The following is a 19598-nucleotide window of genomic DNA, read 5'->3' on the forward strand; positions in this document are numbered from 1 at the left end:
GTGAATGGATAAATTAATGGTGTTATATTCATAAAATTGAATACTTCTCACCTATAAAAATGAACTACCAACCCATGCAACACCTTGGGTGTTCCTTAAAAGCATTGTGCTAAGTGGAGAAAGCCTGATTTAAGGTTCTATACTGTATGATGACATTTATATGACATTTTAAAAAAAGATTTTATTTATTCATGAGAGACGCAGAGAGAGAGAGGCAGAGACATAGGCAGAGGGAGAAGCAGGCTCCCCACAGGGAGCCCGATACAGGACTTCATCCCCAGATCCCAGGATCACGCCCTCAGCCAAAGGCAGACGCTCAACTGCTGAGCCACCCAGGTGTCCTTTTATGACATTTTTGAAAAGACAGAACAGTAGTTATGTTCTGCCGGGTGTGTGTGTGTGTGTGTGTGTGTGTGTGTGTGTGTGTGTGTTAGAGGTGGGGGCAGTGTGTGACTGTAAAAGCGAGTATAAGAAAGGTTGAGGGTGTTACAAGTGTTTTGTATGCTGATTATGGTAAGACTAACACAAATCTACACGTATTAAAATTCCTAGAACCATACATCAAAAGAAAAACAGTCAATTTTGCTTGATGATAATTATAAAATTAAAAAGTGGAAAACCTGAATAAACGAACTACCACTGAAGAAATGTAAAAAATAATCAAGATCTACTGCTCAAAAGTCACCAAGTCCCAAGAGTTTAATAAAAGATATCTCTTAAAAAAAAAGATATCTCTTCAAGGAGATAAACTTTCTTTTTTAAAAAAATTTATTTATTTATTTATTCATAGAGACACAGAGAGAGAGGGGCAGAGGAACAGGCAGAGGGAGAAGCAGGCTCCATGCAGGGAGCCCGATGTGGAACTTGATCCAGGGTCCCCAGGATCACACCCCAGGCTGCAGGCGGCACTAAACCGCTGTGCCACCAGGGCTGCCCAAAGAGATAAACTTTCAAAGAACAGATGTTCCCAGGACCCTGGGATCAAGCTTGCAGCCGAAGGCAGACGCTCAACCCCTGAGCCACGCAGGTGCCCCTCCTTGTTATACTGTTAATGAACTTAATAAGTTGCCAACTCTTGGGGTGCCTGGGAAGTTCGGTCAGTTGAGTGTCTGACTCTTGATTTCAGCTCAGGTCATGATCTCGGGGTCCTGAAACTGAGCCCCACATCAGGCTCCGAGATCAACAGGATGTCTGCTTGAGGATTCTCTCCCTCTCTCTGCAAATGAATAAATCCTTAAAATCTTAAAAAAAAAAATTGCCAGTTTTCTTTCTGTAATGCTAACTAGTATAACCTAAAACTGACAAGACCAGACCAAATGAGCGCTATGAAACAAAGAAGGGAAGCAGGGAGTGAGAAAGAGAAAGGAAAAGAGAATAAGAATCAATTACAGGTCAATCTTACATATGAACATAGATGCTAAAATCTTAAATGAAATATTAGAAAATCGAACTTAGCATCACAGTGAATAAATGATACATGACAAGGAATAGGAGAGAAGTCCCAAAGACTGCTTTATTTTTTTATTTTTGTTTTTTAAAGATTTTATTTATTTATTCATGAGAAACACACACTCCCCCAAAGAGTGTTTTAGAAGAGCTTTATAAAACAAAAAGCTCGAGATAAGGTGATAAACCTGAAACTAATATAACACCGTATGTTAAGTAACTGGAGTTAAAATTAAAATTTATTTTTAAAAAAGATAAGGCAGGGGCAGCCCCGGTGGCGCAGCAGTTTAGTGCCGCCTGCGGCCCGTGGTGTGATCCTGGAGACCCGGGATCGAGTCCCCCATCGGGCTTCCTGCATGGGGCCTGCTTCTCCCTCTGCCTGTGTCTCTGCCTCTCTCTCGCTCTCTCTGAATAAATAAATAAATAAATAAATAAATATTTAAAAAAAAAAAGATAAGGCAATACAATAACAAAATAAGAAAGCTTTGGAGCTAAGGAAATAGTCTGTTACATGCAGTGTATTTTTTTCCTCTGACCAGATTTATTGAACATAAGAAAATTCTATGTACAAAGTGACCTGGACCTGCTGCTTCAAAACATGATCTTTTTTTTTTTTTTTTAAGATTTTGTTTATTTGACAGGGAGAGAGCACAAACAGGGGTAGCAGCAGGCAGAGTGAGAGGGAGAAGGAGGCTCCCCCCTAAGCAGAGACCAGGACATGGGGCTCATTCCCAGGACCAGGACCCTGGGATCATGACCTGAGCCAAAGGCAGATGTTTAACCATCTGAACCACCCAGTTGCCCCAAACCATGATCCCTTCTTACTAATATTTTGATAAGTCAGTCCATTGACTGTCAAAAATCAGCTTACTCTAAAATTAATAGAAAAGTGCCCAATGCACTAAATAAATGGCCTGACTACTTTGGTAGTTGTACAAGATAATTGATATTGGTAGGATCAAGCCCCTATGACACGCTGCTGGAGAACTGATATCAGACATCAAGAAGCCATTTCGTGCACTGCCACTGCAATGCCTTCATGTTCCTGGATCATATTGTTCCCATTATCTGATTCTAGACACACCACAGGAATATCAGTGGGGGCTGAGGTCAGCTTAGTTGTTTGCTGGGCTAGAACAGATATCACCCCAGCATGCTCATCTGACAGGGTCCCCCAGCTGCCCAGATTAATCCTTGTGAATCTGTACACAAGACTCAACAATGGATTCTTCAGTGTATCCTTCAGGTGCTGCTCCAAGGGGGCCTCCACCCCGCCTGTCGACTACCTGGCTCGGGATCCCCCATGCCATGTATTTCAATGTTCAGAAACAGATCTGTGTTTCCATTTCTGGCAATACTAAATGGTAGATATTCTTCAAAACCCCCAACTAGGGGACATACATAAAGCCTGGATGAAAATACAACAAATTCCTTCTGTCTGTCCATCTGTCTATTTACTGAAACAAACTCCTTTAAAATATACAGCTGGATTTGAAGGCAGTAAAGAATTCCAGGGGTCCAAAGGTGGAGAGGATGCTGTGAACCAGAGTGATGAGCAGATGATGATGGGGCTGGCTGCCCTGCCCAGATTGAATCATTTTTGGACCTTGGTAACCAGGAGACTACTGGGCAGAGTTTACTAAAAAACAAAACAAAACACAAACCAAACCAAACCAAAACAACATTAAAAACTGGGGATCCTGGGTGGTGCAGTCTGTTAAGCATCCAATTCTTGGTTTGGGCTCAGGTTGTGATCTCAGGGTCATGAGATTGAGCCCCGAGTCTGGCTCCACACTTAGCAGGGAGTCTGCTTCAGATTCTCTCTCTCCCTCCGCCCCCCACCACCGACTCCCTAAAATAAATAAAAATAAATCTTAAAAAAATTAAAAGTGTTTTTTTAAAAAAGGGAAAGTGATATGTGATGAACCAGGAGTCTATGGAAGTCTATCACCAGCAGGACCAAGAAAGAGGCCTGAGGCCCAAACAAGTCTGGAATCCTTCCGGGGCTACCCACTCAGTGAAATGGCAGGAAACAATCCTCCTACCAGCAATGGAAATACTAAACAGTTTGATAGACTTGGACTCACTTAGAGTGAGAAAAAAATCTCCCCTTAGTTACAGGCGCTCCCTCTCACAGACCAGGGCTGGAATATCTGCTTTCCCCCTGCACTGACAGAAGCTACAAGTGACTCTCCAACTGCCAGACATAATGGACATTTTTCCCTCCTTCCCCTTGTGGATTGTCCTGAGGCATTTGACACTGTTGTCCATCAGTTCTTTCTAGAAAGTCTCTGGTGTCCTCACTTCAATAGCATTGCCCTCTCTCGGTCCTCTTTTCACTCCCCGGGGATAATGTTCCTCTGTCACCTTAATGTTCCTCCCCTGATCTACTGGATTCTTTCTAGGGTGCCACCCTCAGCCCATAACTTATCACATATGGCTTTCCTTTTTTAATTTATAATATTTATTTATTTATTTTTAGGTTTTTATTTATGTATTCACAAGAGACACAGAGAGAGAGTTAGAGGCAGAGACACAGGCAGAGGGAGAAGCAGGCTCCATGCAGGGAGCCTGACGTGGGACTCGATCCCAGGTCTCCAGGATCACACCCTGGGCTGAAGGCGGCGCTAAGCCACTGAGCCACCAGGGCTGCCCTAATTTTTAATATTAAAAAAAATTGTATGGGATCCCTGGGTGGCGCAGCGGTTTGGCGCCTGCCTTTGGCCCAGGGCGCGATCCTAGAGACCCAGGATCGAATCCCACATCAGGCTCCCGGTGCATGGAGCCTGCTTCTCCCTCTGCCTATGTCTCTGCCTCTCTTTCTCTCTGTGATTATCATAAATAAATAAAAATTAAAAAAAAATTGTAAAGTAACCTCTACACCCTATGTAAGGCTCGAACTCACAATCCCCAAATCAAGAGTCTCATGCTCTACCAACTGAGCAAGCCAGGTGCCCCACTGCATATTGCTTTCTGATTGATCTTACATGATCTCATAGATTTAATCACACCCCTTTCTAATCTGCATCCTTGCCCAGAACTTTAGAGTACTTTATCCAAATTCCTGCTGTGCAAGCTCTCTTGGATGTTCCCCAGATACATATAACCCCAAAAGTCCAAAACAAAGCTCATCAGTCTTTCCCCTAAAATGTTCTCTATCTTTCATCTGCCAAAGGACACAGAGCTAGAACCCTAAGGATTATACTAGAATTCTCCTCTCGCCATCCAAACACTGAGCCCTGGTAGTTCCACTTACTAAATATACCTCAAACCCATCACCCATTTCCCCAGCCCTGCTACCACTGCTTCAATTCAAGCCATCTTTTTCTATGGATCGTTGCAAAAATCTCCCAACTGGGTTTTAGCTTCTACTCATGCCGACTTCACATCCATACCCAGTGCCACCTGAATGACTTACCTAAATGGTAAATCTGACATTGTTAAATTTGTTTTCTATTTTTATTCATTTTTAAGATTTTATTTATTTATTCATGAGAGACAGAGAGAGGCAGAGACATAGGCAGAGGGAGAACCAGGCTCCCTGTGGGGGGCCCCGATGTGGGATTCGATCCTGGGACCCAGGGATCACTCCCTGAGCTGACTGCTGAGCCACCCAGGCACTCCTGTTTTCTATTTTTGAAAAGTATTTTTATTTTTTATTTTAATTTTATTTATTTATTTATTTAATTTTAATTTTTAAAATAGTTTTTGAGACATAAGTGACCTATAACATTGTGTGTTGCTTTGATACATTTAAGTATCACAATATGGCTACCACCATGGCTTTAGCTAATACCTCTATCATATGACATAATTATCATTTCTTTTTTGTAGTGAGTGCATTTAATATCCAGCCTCTTTGGAAAACAAAAACAAAAACAAAAACTAGTCTCTTCGCTAGTGTCTGAAGCATATAATATTGTTGACTATAATCACTATTATATGCATTAGATCTCCAGAACTTATTCAGCCCCTAGTTACAAGTTTGTACCCTTTGATCACTATGTCTCCAATTGCTCCATCCGCCAGCCCCAGTAACTACTACTTTACTCTCTGTTTCTGTAAATTCAGCTTTTTTAGATTCCATGTATAGTTAATACCTCGAAATACTGTCTTTCTCTGTCTGGCTTATCTCAATAAGCGTAATGCCCTTGATGTCCATCCCTGTTGTTGCAAATGGTAAAATTTCCTTCTTTCTTGTGGCCGAAAAAGATTGTATATACATGCCACACTTTTCAATCTTGGAAAATAGTGTATATATACAATGGTGTATATATACCACACCTTTCGTATGCATTCATTCACTGATGGACACTTAGGTTCTGTCTGTGTCTTGGCTATCATGAATAATGCTGCAATAAACCTGGGAGCCCAGATATATTCTCCATCTGTTTTCCTATCTTTTGGATATATACCCAGAAGTGGGATTGCTGGATCACACGGTAATTATATTTTTAATTTTTTCAGGAACCTCCATACTGTTTTCTGTAGTGGCTGAATCAATTTATATTCCCACTGTCACTTTCTTTTTTAAAACCCTTGCACACTGCCTCATTTCCTGCCAAGCTGTAGAGCATGGCATAGCTGGCTTGGAATAGCAAAAAAGCCCTTCGTGAGCTGGTCTTTGGACAGCTGTCTAGTATCTTTCCATACCAACTGTGCCCAGCACGTTCTTCACCAGCAGTTCCAGTGCGGCTTGCAGCAAGCCACGCACAGCGTGCTGTTTATTATCTCTAGGCCTTTGTTCATGCTGTCCCCTCTGCCTTTCCTGCCTCCAGCCTCCTGGTCAGTTGTTATTTGTCCTCCTCGTCACGCCCAGGCCCTCTCTTCCAAGAGAACACGTCCTGTTACCATGGTCCCCTATGCATACCACCAGCATAAACATTTTTGTCCCTGTATGTTTTTCTCTCCAACTGAGCTGAAAGCTCCTTAAGGGAGGAGACCCCCATCTTGCTTAATGTGGCATCTTAGCATATAATAGACACTCAATACATGTTTACTGTCTGAACTGGAACTGAAACACAGAAAGTAAATATACGTAAATCAGGTAATGACATATTGATCTTATAAAAATGAGAAATGCTCTTTAAGAAAAAAAAAAAAAAACCTTTTTCAAGGAATACATCAAAGTATGAAGAAGAAAGTGGTAAATTCCCCAGAGTCCCAACATTTGGAAAGAGCCAGCAGCAACAGATCCAATGACGGAAACAGAGAATATAACAATCCAGGCACCCTGAAATAATTTCCTAAGAATACAGTTGGATTAGATATGTTAGATCTAATAGGGTATGTGAACTGAAATGACACTGTACTGCAACTTGAGGAAAATAAACAAAACTGGAGTGAATCTGCAGGAATATTCTGAACCATCCATGGATGTTTCCACACCATGAGCAACATTAGTGAGCTTTTAAAAGTGATTCAAACTCCCAAGCAAATGATCTGCATTTGGTAGAGTAGTTAACAACTTCAATTACTGTGTAACTTTGGGATTGGTTAAGGTGTTCCCAGGAGGAAAGGAAAGTTTTACTCAGAAACAAAATGTGTTGAGTTAAGCAATGGGGAGTTCAAAAACAATTATTATTAAGAGCTTCACTGTTTTTTTTTTAACTGTGCAAAATTGGTTTTCATTACTTTCACTCTTGGTTCAATAAAAAGGCTTTTAAATTGGCTCTTTTTAGAATTTAATAAGCTCCTTAAAAGCGATGCAAATATTTCCTAAATCCTGAAATAAGCTTTCTACTGCATTCAGATGTGCCCATCCAAAAAGTTTGATTGCAATCAATAGAATTTAAGAGATGCTCCTAACTGAAGGATTACTTAGGGGGAACATTACAGAATATAATGTAGGAGAACCACCTTCCCTGCTTCTCAGGAGCTTACATTCTGGGACAAACATGTTCTTTTGTTCTGTAAATATTTTTCACAAAAGGTGATAATGAGTCTGGCACTGGGCAGTACACAGTAGTTGTGATGTTTCTGTAGCACCAACAGTAAATAGAGACTCAACGGGTCACTACTATATAGTTACATAGCTCAAATATCTCATTTTCACCTTTATGGCAGCATCAGTACCAGAGACAGGAAAATCATAAGAGGAACTAGGTTGAGTCAGTATTGCCAAGACTTTTTTCAGTTGCCTGGTCTCACAACTTCAAGCAAATGGCAGTTTCTGTTTTAAGTAAATTGATCGGGAATCCCTTTGAGGAATTCACAAGAAAATAGCTAGTCCTCCATCCTTCCAAATCCAGCACCCTATGGCAATTGGTTTCTCGACTCCGAACCAAAGGGTTCTGCTTTGTAGGTGCTTTCTACAGAGTAATCAAACAGTTAAGAGTCTGGACTCTGGAGCCAAGCTATCAGAGTTTCAATCTCAGCCTCTCCCCCTTAAGAGCTCTGTGATTTTGGACTACTCCACATCTTTCTGCTTCCATTTTCTCATCTTTATAATGGGGAAAATACTACTATCTATTGTAAGGGAGCAAACTTTGGTATCCCAAGCTCTATTGCTTATTTCAAGCTGGTTATTTTTAAGAGACCATGGACACCCTTTTGTAAGAGACATTTACGTGTATAAGGGAAATCTCCATTTGTAATGGTGTCTCCCTCTCTGTAGCAGGAAGAGGAGGATATCTACAAATCTCTAGAAACTCTGTGGAGAAGGGAGGGAGTTAAATCTGCATAACAACCTTACCCTTCATTACTGAGTTTTTCCTCGTACCCTTATAACTGACTCCCATCTCTTTTGTTTTTAGCTCAAGATGGTTTTTAAGGTGATGGCTTCAGTCATTTGTGGGAGTTACTCAGTTTTCCTGGGTCTCTCCCATAAACACAGGAGGCATACATGTTGTTAAACTTGTGTTTGATTTTCTCCTGTTAATCTGTCTCGAGTCAGTTTGATTCTTAGACCAGCTGAAAGAATCTTTGATGAGTAGAAGAAAATTTTTACTCCCCAATAGTATATAATTGTCCGAAGGTTAAAATCAATAGTAAATGCTTGGTAATTTTTAACTATCTTATTTTCCAAGGGAGGGAATGGAGAGAGAAAAGGGCCATGGATAGAATAGGAGTTAAATGAACACACTTAAGAGGTGGGAGTGTGGGGATCCCTGGGTGGCGCAGCGGTTTGGCGCCTGCCTTTGGCCCACGGTGCGATCCTGGAGACCCCGGATCGAATCCCACGTCAGGCTCCCGGTGCATGGAGCCTGCTTCTCCCTCTGCCTGTGTCTCTCTGCCTCTCTCTCTCTCTCTCTGTGTGTGACTATCATAAAAAAAAAAAAAGAGGTGGGAGTGTGTGTGTGTGTGTGGGGGGAATGATGGGAGAGGGGGAGGCAAGAAGGCAAGCCAGAGAAGAAAGTAGAGAAGGGGCAGTGAAACTGGAAGATGGGTAACAGGGTGGTGTCCTAGAAAGTAGGGAAAGAGGAAATCTCAGGAAACAGGAAGGCAACAGCTTCAGACACTGTAGACAGTTTAAGAAGGAAAAGACCACTGTATGTAGGAGGTTCTTGCTGAACATTAACAGGTCAGCACCACTAGTCAATATTCCTTTCTTGTTATGTGGTTTGCTTTTGAAATAGTATAACTGTTAGCCCTTTGCTGGAGCGGGGGCGGGGGGGGGGGGGGGGGGAGGGTAGGGAGTTTTTCCTCTACCCTTCTAGGTTCTTAGTTGAGACCTCCTCCTGCTCATGATAAAAAGACAAATTAACAGGAGAAAACAAAGATACATTTAATAACTATATACCACCTGTACACATGGTAGAAACCCAGGCAAACCGAGTAACTCCCTAAAATAGTCCAAGCCACCATCTTAAAATATCACCTTCAGCTAAGATAAAAGAAATGTTTTGGGGTGGGGGAGCCAGTTATAGTAGGTGACAGTAAACAAGGGTAGGGTTCTTGTGCAGATTTAAGTCCCTGCCTTCCCCACTGAATCAGTTTCTAGAGATTTAGAGTCCTCTTCCTCTTCCTGGTACTGAGAGGGAGACACCCTTACAAATGGAGATTTCCCTTATACATGTAAACATCTCTCACAAAAGGGAAGCTTTTGCTCCCATTTCAGAGCTTCTTCTGTATCTACAGTTTCTTAAAAATAACCAGCCTAAAATAATCTTTATGCCATAAAGGCATATTTTGGGGTGGCATGTTCTGCTCCCCTTTATCTGCTTCCTCCATGATCATATTTGGTCGCTTTCTAAAAAGGTAAAATATTGTGTAACCACATACTGTCTGGCTCTATAGCAAGAGCTAGAGCAATGATTCTCAAGTTCGCATTTTCAAGATGCCAAGACATATAGTTTTTATAATAATAATACAAACTCTCTACCATGATGATGACTAATAATAATCAAGAGCAATTTAGCACCGCATAGTTTTTCAAGAAATTTGCAAAACCATGATCCCATTGAATTACATCTCAGAGTACCACAATGAATATAAGGTTCCACAAACATATTTCAATTAAGCAATGAACCAAAAAGATGCCTAGTAATTCATTTAATATTATGTGACAAACTTTCTGGGTACACGCTTTTTGCCACATGCTAAGGTAATAATCTGGGAACTGATGGATGGAAAGACCTAGTCCTGACCTCAAAGTTCAGAAGAAAAAGAGATAACCAACCTTAATGTAATGTGATCACTCTGTGGAAGAGCAAGACATAAAATACAATGTGGAAACTGATAGATAAAGGACCCACTTAGCCTGGGGGAGTTTAGAAGGTTGAACTGAAGAGGTAACATTTGAACTGAATCTTGGAGGCTGAGTAGAGATTTGCTGGGTGAAAAAGAGAGAAAAGGAAACCTTGCTTTTTAGAAAGTAGTCAGGTATTTTGACATCAAAACAAAATATCCCTAAAGGGTTGTGCAAACCTACAGACTTTCTTGCTAAGACAATTACAATATTCAGATACTTTAAGTTTCCACAGAACCAGATGGCCTGGGCAGCCAAGTGGCTCAGCGGTTTAGCGCGACCTTCAATCTAGGGTGTGATCCTGGAGTGTCCGGATCAAGTCCCACATCAGGCTTCCTGCATGGAGCCTGCTTCTCCCTCTGCCTGTGTCTCTGCCTCTCTGTCTCTCATGAATAAATAAATAAAATCTTAAAAAAAAAAAAAAAAAAAAAAGAACCAGCTGGCTTATTTGGAAGGAAATTTTTTTAAATTTATTTTTTATTGGTGTTCAATTTGCCAACATATAGAATAACACCCAGTGCTCATCCCATCAAGTGCCCCCCTCAGTGCCCGTCACCCAGTCACCCCCAACCCCTGCCCACCTCCTTGGAAGGAAATTTTTAAAAATTTTTTTATTGATTGATTCATGAGAGACACAGAGAGAGGCAGAGACACAGGCAGAGGGAGAAGCCGGCTCCATGCAGGGAGTCCGATGTGGAACCCTATCCCCAGTCTCCAGGATCATGCCCTAGGCCCAAGGCAGAGGCTAAGCCGCTGAGCCACCTGGGCTGCCCTGGAAGGAAATTTCAACTTTTAACTATATTTTGTTTTGTAGCACTATGTGCCTAACAATGAAATATTAAAAAGAAAAAAGCGGGTTCTATTTTAACTGGATCTTTGCAGTGCACCAAAAGAGGAAGGAAGATAGGCTACAACAGGGTCTGAGAATATTTTCATATGAGATCATAAAAGCGTCTGCATCTGGTGTCTGAGGGTGTGTCAGGGATCCCCAAGACCACCAATATGTTTGATAATTCACTGAGAGGACTCGTAGGACTCAGCATGTAGTCTGGGCTAAGATTTATCATAATGAAAGGACATGAAGCACAGTCAGCAAAGAGAAAAAACACACAGGGAGACCAGGTGCAATTTTCCAAAAGTCCTTTCCCAGTGGAGTCACAAACAAGTTACAACAACACGTGTGAAATGTTCCCAACCCTGAAAGCTCATTAGAGACTGAGCCCCCAGGGTTTTTATTTGAGGGTGGTCACGTAGGCACCCCTGGCCTGGCACGTACCCAAATTCCAGCCTCTCAGAAGGAAAGCAGGTGTTCAAGCATAAACCTTAATGTTTGCACAAACTGTTTAGGCCCAGCGAGCCACTCTTATCAGTTCTGGAAATGGTGGGAACTCTCCCGAAATTCAAGTTCCCAGACTCCAACCATGGGCCAACCTTAAAAGCAGACCTTTCTAAGGATAAGCAGTTAGGCATCACATCTGTGTTAATTCTTTTCTGTAGTAGGGGCAATATTTTTCTCGTATTTTTCCTCCCCACAGGTTGTGTCATTCATTAGTCCAGTCTTTTAAGATCTGAAGCAATGGCCTATGAGTATGCATACTCTTTACATATTTGGGCTTGAGGGTGTGTGTGTGTGTGTGTGTGTGTGTGTGTGTGTGTGTTTTAAACATAGTACCGAACATGGCCTAAACATTTTAGGACATTTTAGTTGCAAATATTTGTCTGGGGGCTTTCCATGGCTAATACTTTTGAAGTCCTTAACCAGATGAGTAATTACAAGAAAGTATTATGGCCTAGTGTCAATGTTCTATTTTAAAATCATTCCTCAGCCATTAAATTTTCTTCGCTGGCTCCTAACATTGGTTTTCTATATGCGAGTACTTAGGGCGAGAACAGTAAAACACACCGCGGAACAACATTTCTTCTTTACTCCAGTCACATTTGTTTCTTTAAAGTCAACATCTCATCTGTCACATGTGGAACAGTAACTACATTTTTAGTTTGCTTGTGGCTCTGATTTTTACTTTTCTTTCTTGGTTTGCTGTGTGCTTTTTGTGTATGTAACACATAATCCTATATAAAAGCAAAATCAAAGCTTCTCAGGCAGGTAAGTATTTGAAATCAGTGATAATCACATTTTATTCAAATGAAAGTTTCACTTCCTGATAATTCTTCTATATTATCTGATGCCCAAACCTTACAAATCAATTACCTTCAACTTTTACTCCTGGGAGATTATTTCAAATAATGAAACTTCCTATATATGCTCTTCTTCAGATCTTGTTTCCCCCAAAACTTATTTTGATTGATTATGTATTTATTTTTTATTTATTCTTGGAATAAACATTTATTTAATGTACATCATATGCCTTCTAGGTGTCAAGTACACAAATAATAAAGAAAACAAGGTCACAACCTTCAAGGAATTGAAAGTCTAATAGGAAAGTCAAACAAATTTTAAACCTTACAAATATCTAGAAAACATCTGGTATACAAGTGTAGAAGAGGAAAAATTTTTATTCTACCATTCTAGGTTCTTTTGGCTGGTCTATTAATTAAATTGACATAGAGAGATGAACAGAAGAAAAGCAAACTTAATTTTGTACTTATGGGATCCCCACAAGTACATGAGAGGCCCAAAGATAGTCAGGCAATTGAGATTTATATGTCATCCTGAGCTAAGGAGAAGGGAGCAGGGTCTGGGGCTTCAAAGCAGAGGAAGTAAATTCATAGGAAGATGAGATGAGCAAATGTTTGGTAAACAAATATTTGTCATGCCAGGTAGATGCAATAGGACACAGAGAGGACTTTGAACAAACAGACCCTGGTGAGCACCCCCCCCCCCCGCCCCCCCAGCTTACCACACCTAGCCCAGACTCTTTGTAGCTATCTCTGGCAATAGCTCTCTTCCTGGACCAAGCCCTCTCTCTAAATTGTTAGAGGCAGTTAGGAGGGAGCTAAAAAACTCTTCCTGAGTCCTTTGGGTCTTGATTAGGACAATGTTAGCTAATCCCAATGGGGGATTAGGAGGGCCTCACCAAAGGATAGAATTACTCCTAATTCAAGTCCACATTTTAAGCTGTATTCAAAACATAGAGACTATGATTGGTTTGGACAACATATATAAAATGCTATCTCTTGGGATCATCTTGAGTAACATACATAGTGTCTAGCAAAGAGTGGCCAGTCACACAATATATGCTTTGTGTCACTTCCCTTTCACCATCCCCTATAGAACACACCTTGAACTCGGGGCACCTGGGTGGCTCAGTGGTTGAGCATCTGCCTTTGGCTCAGGGTGTGATCCCAGAGTCCTGGGATCGAGTCCCACATCGGGCTCCCTGCAGGGACCCTGCTTCTCCCTCTGCCTATGTCTCTGACCCTCTCTGTGTCTCCCATGAATAAACAAATAAAATCTTTTTTTTTTAAGATTTTTATTTATTTATTCATGAGAGAGAGACACACGCACACACAGAGAGAGAGAGAGAGAGAGAGAGAGAGAGAGGCAGAGACACAGGCAGAGGGAGAAGCAGGCTCCATGCAGGGAGCACAACGTGGGACTCGATCCCGGGTCCCTAGGATCAGGCCCTGGACTAACTGAAGGCAGCGCTAAACCGCTGAGCCACCGGGGCTGGCCCATAAATAAATAAAATATTAAAAAGAATACCTTGAACTTTTGTTTCCTTCCCCTTACTCATGTGCCGCAGGCTGCTCATGATGGCAGTGTGGGTGTGGGTGTGAATGTGAGGAGCTAGTGATGATGAGGACAACTAAAGAAGCTTTGATGGAAAGGAGACTGAAGACCATATGAGGCAAAAACCAAAGCAACCAACCAACCAAACAAAAACCTCTTTATGGGGCATTTTTTTCCAACTAATTTTTGCATTTGAAAAAAAAAAATGTGAGTTGTAAAAAAGGACCAATGCCAAAGTCCATTTAAAAAATTGAAAATTCCACCCTATTCTACTCCCATCTTCATGAATAACCAGTGCTAAGAATTTGTGTATCTCTTTCCAGAATTCTTTTATATACCAAAACACATATACGCACAATTTGGTTGTTTGGTTTTACAAAAATATCACATTATACATACTGTTGTGCAATACACTTTTTCCACCCAAATATATCCCTTGGAGATCGTTCTTGTTAGTACATGACGAGTTAATTTGTTCTTTTTTTTTTTTTAATTTTTTTTAAATTAATTTGTTCTTTTAACCAAGGTATAGAATTCCATAGTATGGCTAAACTGTACATTTAAACAATCTCCTACTGATGGACTTTAAGATTGTCATTACTATTATTATTTTTATTATTATTACAAAGTACTATAATTGCCATCTTTGTGCATTTATCTTTGAATGAGTGTACAAGTATTTCTGCATTATAGATTCCTAGAAGTAGAGTCAACAGTATATATTTCAAACTTTCATAAATAACCTTGGGTCTTTCTTTAGCCTAGTGTTTCCCAGTGGAGTGAGAGAGACCTGCCTCTCTGTGTTGCCTGGGAAATTTGTCAAAACCACCTGTGCCCACTTCCCCTGGGCCATCCAGACACGCTCACGCCCAGCAGACTGGTAAGTAGGGAAAGGGGGAGAAATGATGTGTATAGTTCCCTAGGTGATTTTCCGCCATGCCTTCCTCTCTTGAGGACCATTGCTATGGCTGCTCTAATTAGGGGATTGATGCTGTGAGTTAATTCCCTTCCCACCGGAGAGAATTGTTGGCCACAATCCCTGCAAGAGAAAGTGTTCCTTTAATATTTGTGAACCCTGTATGCTTCCAGAAGCAACTCTTTTTTCCCTGGAGTCAACATCATTTACTGTGAACATCTCCCTGTTCAAAAGAATAGGTCAGTGATGGTCCCCAGAGCAGGCCTCCGGTCAAAACCATATTTAAGTACTTACAGCCAAAAGGCCTCACTTGCCTCACTTTTGTCCTGACCACATACTCTGGGCAACTTTCTGGAACACTCATCAGTAAGGATGTTGATTTTTTTGGGAAAACAAAAAAAGTAAATAGAGAAAACAGTAATGATTGCTCTCAGCAATATAGAAACCGAGAATTGAACATAAAAGGCAAAAAGATTGTTAGCTCTCTCAACGACTTGCAGATGGACAATTTCATCTTTCTGTAACTTCTCTGAAAAAGAAACTTTAACCTAAAGGGGCAACACACTTTACTAAAATTCAAAGGCCCAAGATTTAAAAGAAAGGACTAAGCTTTAAGAACTGCTTAGTTATTGGTGAGCCCTCTTGCTCTGTCATAGACCCCAACAATTAAAACCAGAAAAAGGGGCCCGGGTGACTCAGTACATTAAGCCTCTGACTCTTGATTTTGGCTCAGGTCATGATCTCAGGGTGTTGCGATGAAGCCCCTCACGGGGCTCCCTGCTCAGCACAGAGTCTGCTTGGGATTCTCTCTCTCCCTCTCCCTCTGACTCTCTTCCCCACTCACTCTCCCGCCCTCTCTCTAAAATAAATAAACAAATAAAATCTTTAAAAAAAGCAAAACAGAAATAGACAAGACTGCTTACCTCGTGGTCTTACTGAAACCCTTTGTGCTTATTTATTATCACACTTTCTTGAGGCATTGACAATTTTGCAATGACTGGAACATTCCAACCACCAGAACAGAAAAACCCTGATAGCAACAGAATGCCTAGAAACCACACTTCACATGTCCCCTTCTCTGTCCATGATCATGGGCTGAATATATAACACCCTGACCCATGGTCATGTGTTCTCTGCACACTCTCTTGCACATGCCCCCTGAGCCTCTCTCTATAAAACTCTAGATGTCCATCTTGCTGGTAGAGAGGCGGTTGTTAAGATTTGAGCCTGCCACCTCCCCCGGCTGTTGGAACCCAAAATAAATTTCTCCTGTTCTCTTTTCCAAACCCGAGTTTCTTGAATTATTGGCTTCTCTTGCAATGAATTTATCTGAGTTTGTTCCGGCAACAGTGTTGGCAAATCAGCCAGGAGCTGGGCTTTTGATGTGTCCAGCCCCCTGGGGATCCCCAGAATGAAGCAGGTGGCAATGGCAGTGCCACTGAGTTAGTGGCACTGTTCGTTTCCTGAGTTAGTGGCTGTGATAGATCAATAACATGATTAGTTAAGAAGAAAGAAAAATGGAAGGTGGGGATATTAAAAAAAAAAGTTTTCAAGCACAGGAAATACAACAGTATAGAGGATGATCAATAGCTGCTCTGTTTTCACCATGAATGAGTCCCTTAGACATAGATTTGAATGACACATGAAGGCAGATTTACTGCATTTCTTTTTTTTTTTTTTTTAAGATTTTATTATTTATTCATGAGAGACACACAAGGAGAGAGAGAGAGAGAGAGAGAGAGAGAGAGGCAGAGACACAGGCAGAGGGAGAAGCAGGCTCCATGCAGGGAGCCTGACGTGGGACTCCATCCTGGGACTCCAGGATCACACCCCAGGCCAAAGGCAGGCACTAAACCACTGAGCCACCCAGGGATCCCCCTACTTCTGACAAAGGCTCGCTCCTTGACCAAACGTGAGTCAGGCTCCTCTGGGCACTCTTCTCAACTAGGCCCGAAATTTGTTTTTGTTTTTTTTTTCCCTTGGTCCACTGAGATTTGTTTTAATAAGAACCCTGCTAGGTCAATTTAGCAAAAATCCCCACTCTCAATATCAGGTCAAATTCCTTATCCCTCACCCTCCATATCTTATTATTCTGGCCTGCCTGAAGGCAGGAATCCTGTCCAATCAGTTTAGCCAGAATGTTCCTTACCCCTGATGTTACTCCTTCTAGTAATTTTCTGTCCACTTACCCCTACCCTGCTCCTTGGCCATCATCTCCACTTGTCCTTTGTATTCAGAGTTGAGCCTAATCTCTTTTTTCTGTTATCCACACCACCCCCACCACCACCACTGTGGTCCCTCTTAAATAGAAGGAACACTTTATGTGAAGTTATTAGGAAAAACATAGTAAATAAAGGTAAGGTTGTTATGCAGATTTAGGTCATTGCTTTCTTCATTGTTAAGAGTTTCTAGAGGTTTAGTCATTCTCCTCTTCCTATTAAAGAGAGGGAGACACCCTTGCAAATGGAGATTTCCCTTATATATGTAAAAGTCTTTTTCGGAAGGTTAACTTCTACTCAGTTTTCAGAGATTTTCCTTTGTGTGCAGGAGGGTTCATTTTTCTCCACATTCTCACCAGCACTTGCCATTTCTTGTCTTTTTGATTTTAGCCATTCAGATTAGGTGTAAGGCCATATCTCATTGTGGTTTTGATTTGCACTTCCCCGATTAGTGCTGTTGAGCATCTCCTCCTGTATCTGTTGGCTAAATAAATCTGTCTTAGTCCACTATAACAGAATGCCATAGATCAGGTGGCTTATAAACAGCAGAAATTTATTTCTCACAGTGCTGGAGGCTGGGAAGTCCAAGATCAAGGCACCAGCAGATCTGGTGTGCAGATCTGGTGTCCAGAGAGCCTGCTTTCTGGTTCACTGACAGCTATCTTCTTCCTTTGTCCTTGTGGAGGCCGAGAAAATTAAGGCCATTCCACTTTAAGTTCAGCGTTAGCACAAGTACAGCCATCCCAGGCCCCTGTGAATAAGAGCTGAACTTTACCTTACTTCAGTTACAGGATGAAAAGAGTTTACAGCTTAACATCCTAGAAAGCCCCATATTAGAATAAGAACAGAGCCCAAGCCAAGGGCAGGAAGCCCCTATTAGAATGAGAACAGAGCTCAATGCCCTTGAAGGCCCCATATCAAAATGTAAACAGAACTTGAGGAATTGCTCCACCCCTTCTGGAGGTCCCCTAGACCAGCCTATAAAAACTAAGCTGAAACCCACCTCGGGGTCCAAGTCCCTGCTCCGCTGTGTCGGGTACACTTGCACCCAAGCTCGAGCTTGTAAATAAACCCTCGTGTGTTTGCATCGGTGTCGGCTCCTTGGTGGTTTCTCGGATTTGCAATCTTGGGCACAACATTTGGGGCCTCGTCCGGGATCCAAGAAACCTCTAGGACCCCATCCGGAGGGGTTCACGCGTGGTGAGTGCACTCAACTTTTTCCACCTTTTGCGCGCATATTTCTGAGAGCCCTAACCTGAAGGAATTCCAATCTGTATTGGGTCGGCATTGGCTTAGGCGGACGCGCTGGCGGGCCGGCGACCGGGGGTCTTGAGGAGACGTCCCTTGCCCCCACCGGGAGGACGGGGTCCCCACTGTAAGGAGGACGGAGGTCCTCATCTGTTAGGGCCGGCTGCTAGCCCTTCGGGTGGCTTTCTGTTTTGTCTCTGCGGCCGGCACTGGAACGTTTGTCTGTGTTACTGTGTCCTTGTTAACTGTGCATTTGTCTGTGTTACTGTGTCCTTGTTAAGTGTCATAACTGTTTACACAAGGAGACGGAGACTTCAAATCTATCGCATATCAGAATGGCCAACCTTTGGCGTGGGATGGCCCCGAGAAGGAACTTTCCACCTATTATCTTACAGGTTAAGGCCGTGATCTTCAGGGACAAACCTGACGGCCACCCTGACCAGGTGCCCAACCTCCTGGCCTGGAAGGACATGACCGAAAATCCCCCTCCTAGGCTAAGACCATTTTTACCCCCCAAAGCAGGACCCACCGATATTCTAGCCCTGCGGAAAGCCGAGAAGGAGACCGACTCTACGCCCCAAGCGCCCCTTTATCCGGTCTTCCAGGATTCCTCCCCGAAGGACCTGATTCTCCCGCCGCCCTACCGGGCACCCCCTCCCCCTTCCGCCCCTCTATTGGAGACACCGGGGGCTGCAGAAGGGGCGCCACCCCTCCCTGACAAGGGAGTCCCTGTACGAGGGCGAGCAGCGGGGACACGCGGTCGGACCCACCGGATGGCCCCACCTCTGAATGAGGGGCCGGCCGACTCCACCGCCCTTCCTCTCCGCGCCATGGGGCCCCCAATGAGACGGGCGAACAGCTAATGTTATATTGGCCGTTCTCCACCAGTGATTTATATAACTGGAAAACCCAAAGTGCAAGGTTCTCTGATAATCCGAGAGATCTAATCGGGCTTTTAGATACTGTTCTCTTTAGCCACCAGCCTACTTGGGATGACTGCCGACAGCTCTTGCAGGTTCTCTTCACCACCGAGGAGAGAGAATGAATTCAGGTGGGAGCCCGGAAGTCTGTCCAGACAACCGACTCAAACCCCAGACCTCATAAATGCTGCCTTCCCTTTATCCCGCCCTACCTGGGACTATAACTCAGCTGAAGGTAAGGAGAGACCCCGGGTCCACCGCCAGACTCTAGGGGCAGGTCTCCAGGCGGCCACTCGCAAGCCTACCAATCTGGCCAAGGTCTAGGATGTGAGACAGGGTAAGGATGAGAGTCCAGCAGCCTTCTTAGAGAGAGTCATAGAGGCTTTTAGGCAGTACACCCCTATGAACCCAGAAGCCCCGGAAACAAAGGCCGCAATTATCATGGCTTTTGTTAACCAGGCCGCCCCAG

At 42.8% G+C, this 19598-nt stretch overlaps 1 protein-coding gene across 1 annotated transcript; it reads right to left on the reverse strand.

Annotated features, from left to right (window-relative positions):
- Window positions 1-2446: 2446 nt before the first annotated feature.
- LOC121482487 (ragulator complex protein LAMTOR5-like) lies at window positions 2447-18359 on the reverse strand. The gene is made up of 2 exons (XM_041740395.1): window positions 18186-18359; window positions 2447-2728 (listed from the first exon to the last, which is right to left on the reverse strand). The coding sequence occupies exons 1-2, from the start codon at window positions 18357-18359 to the stop codon at window positions 2447-2449; spliced, it is 456 nt and encodes a 151-aa protein (XP_041596329.1).
- Window positions 18360-19598: the final 1239 nt, after the last annotated feature.

The sequence above is a fragment of the Vulpes lagopus genome, chromosome X (genome assembly GCF_018345385.1).
Source record: "Vulpes lagopus strain Blue_001 chromosome X, ASM1834538v1, whole genome shotgun sequence".
NCBI lineage: Eukaryota > Metazoa > Chordata > Mammalia > Carnivora > Canidae > Vulpes > Vulpes lagopus.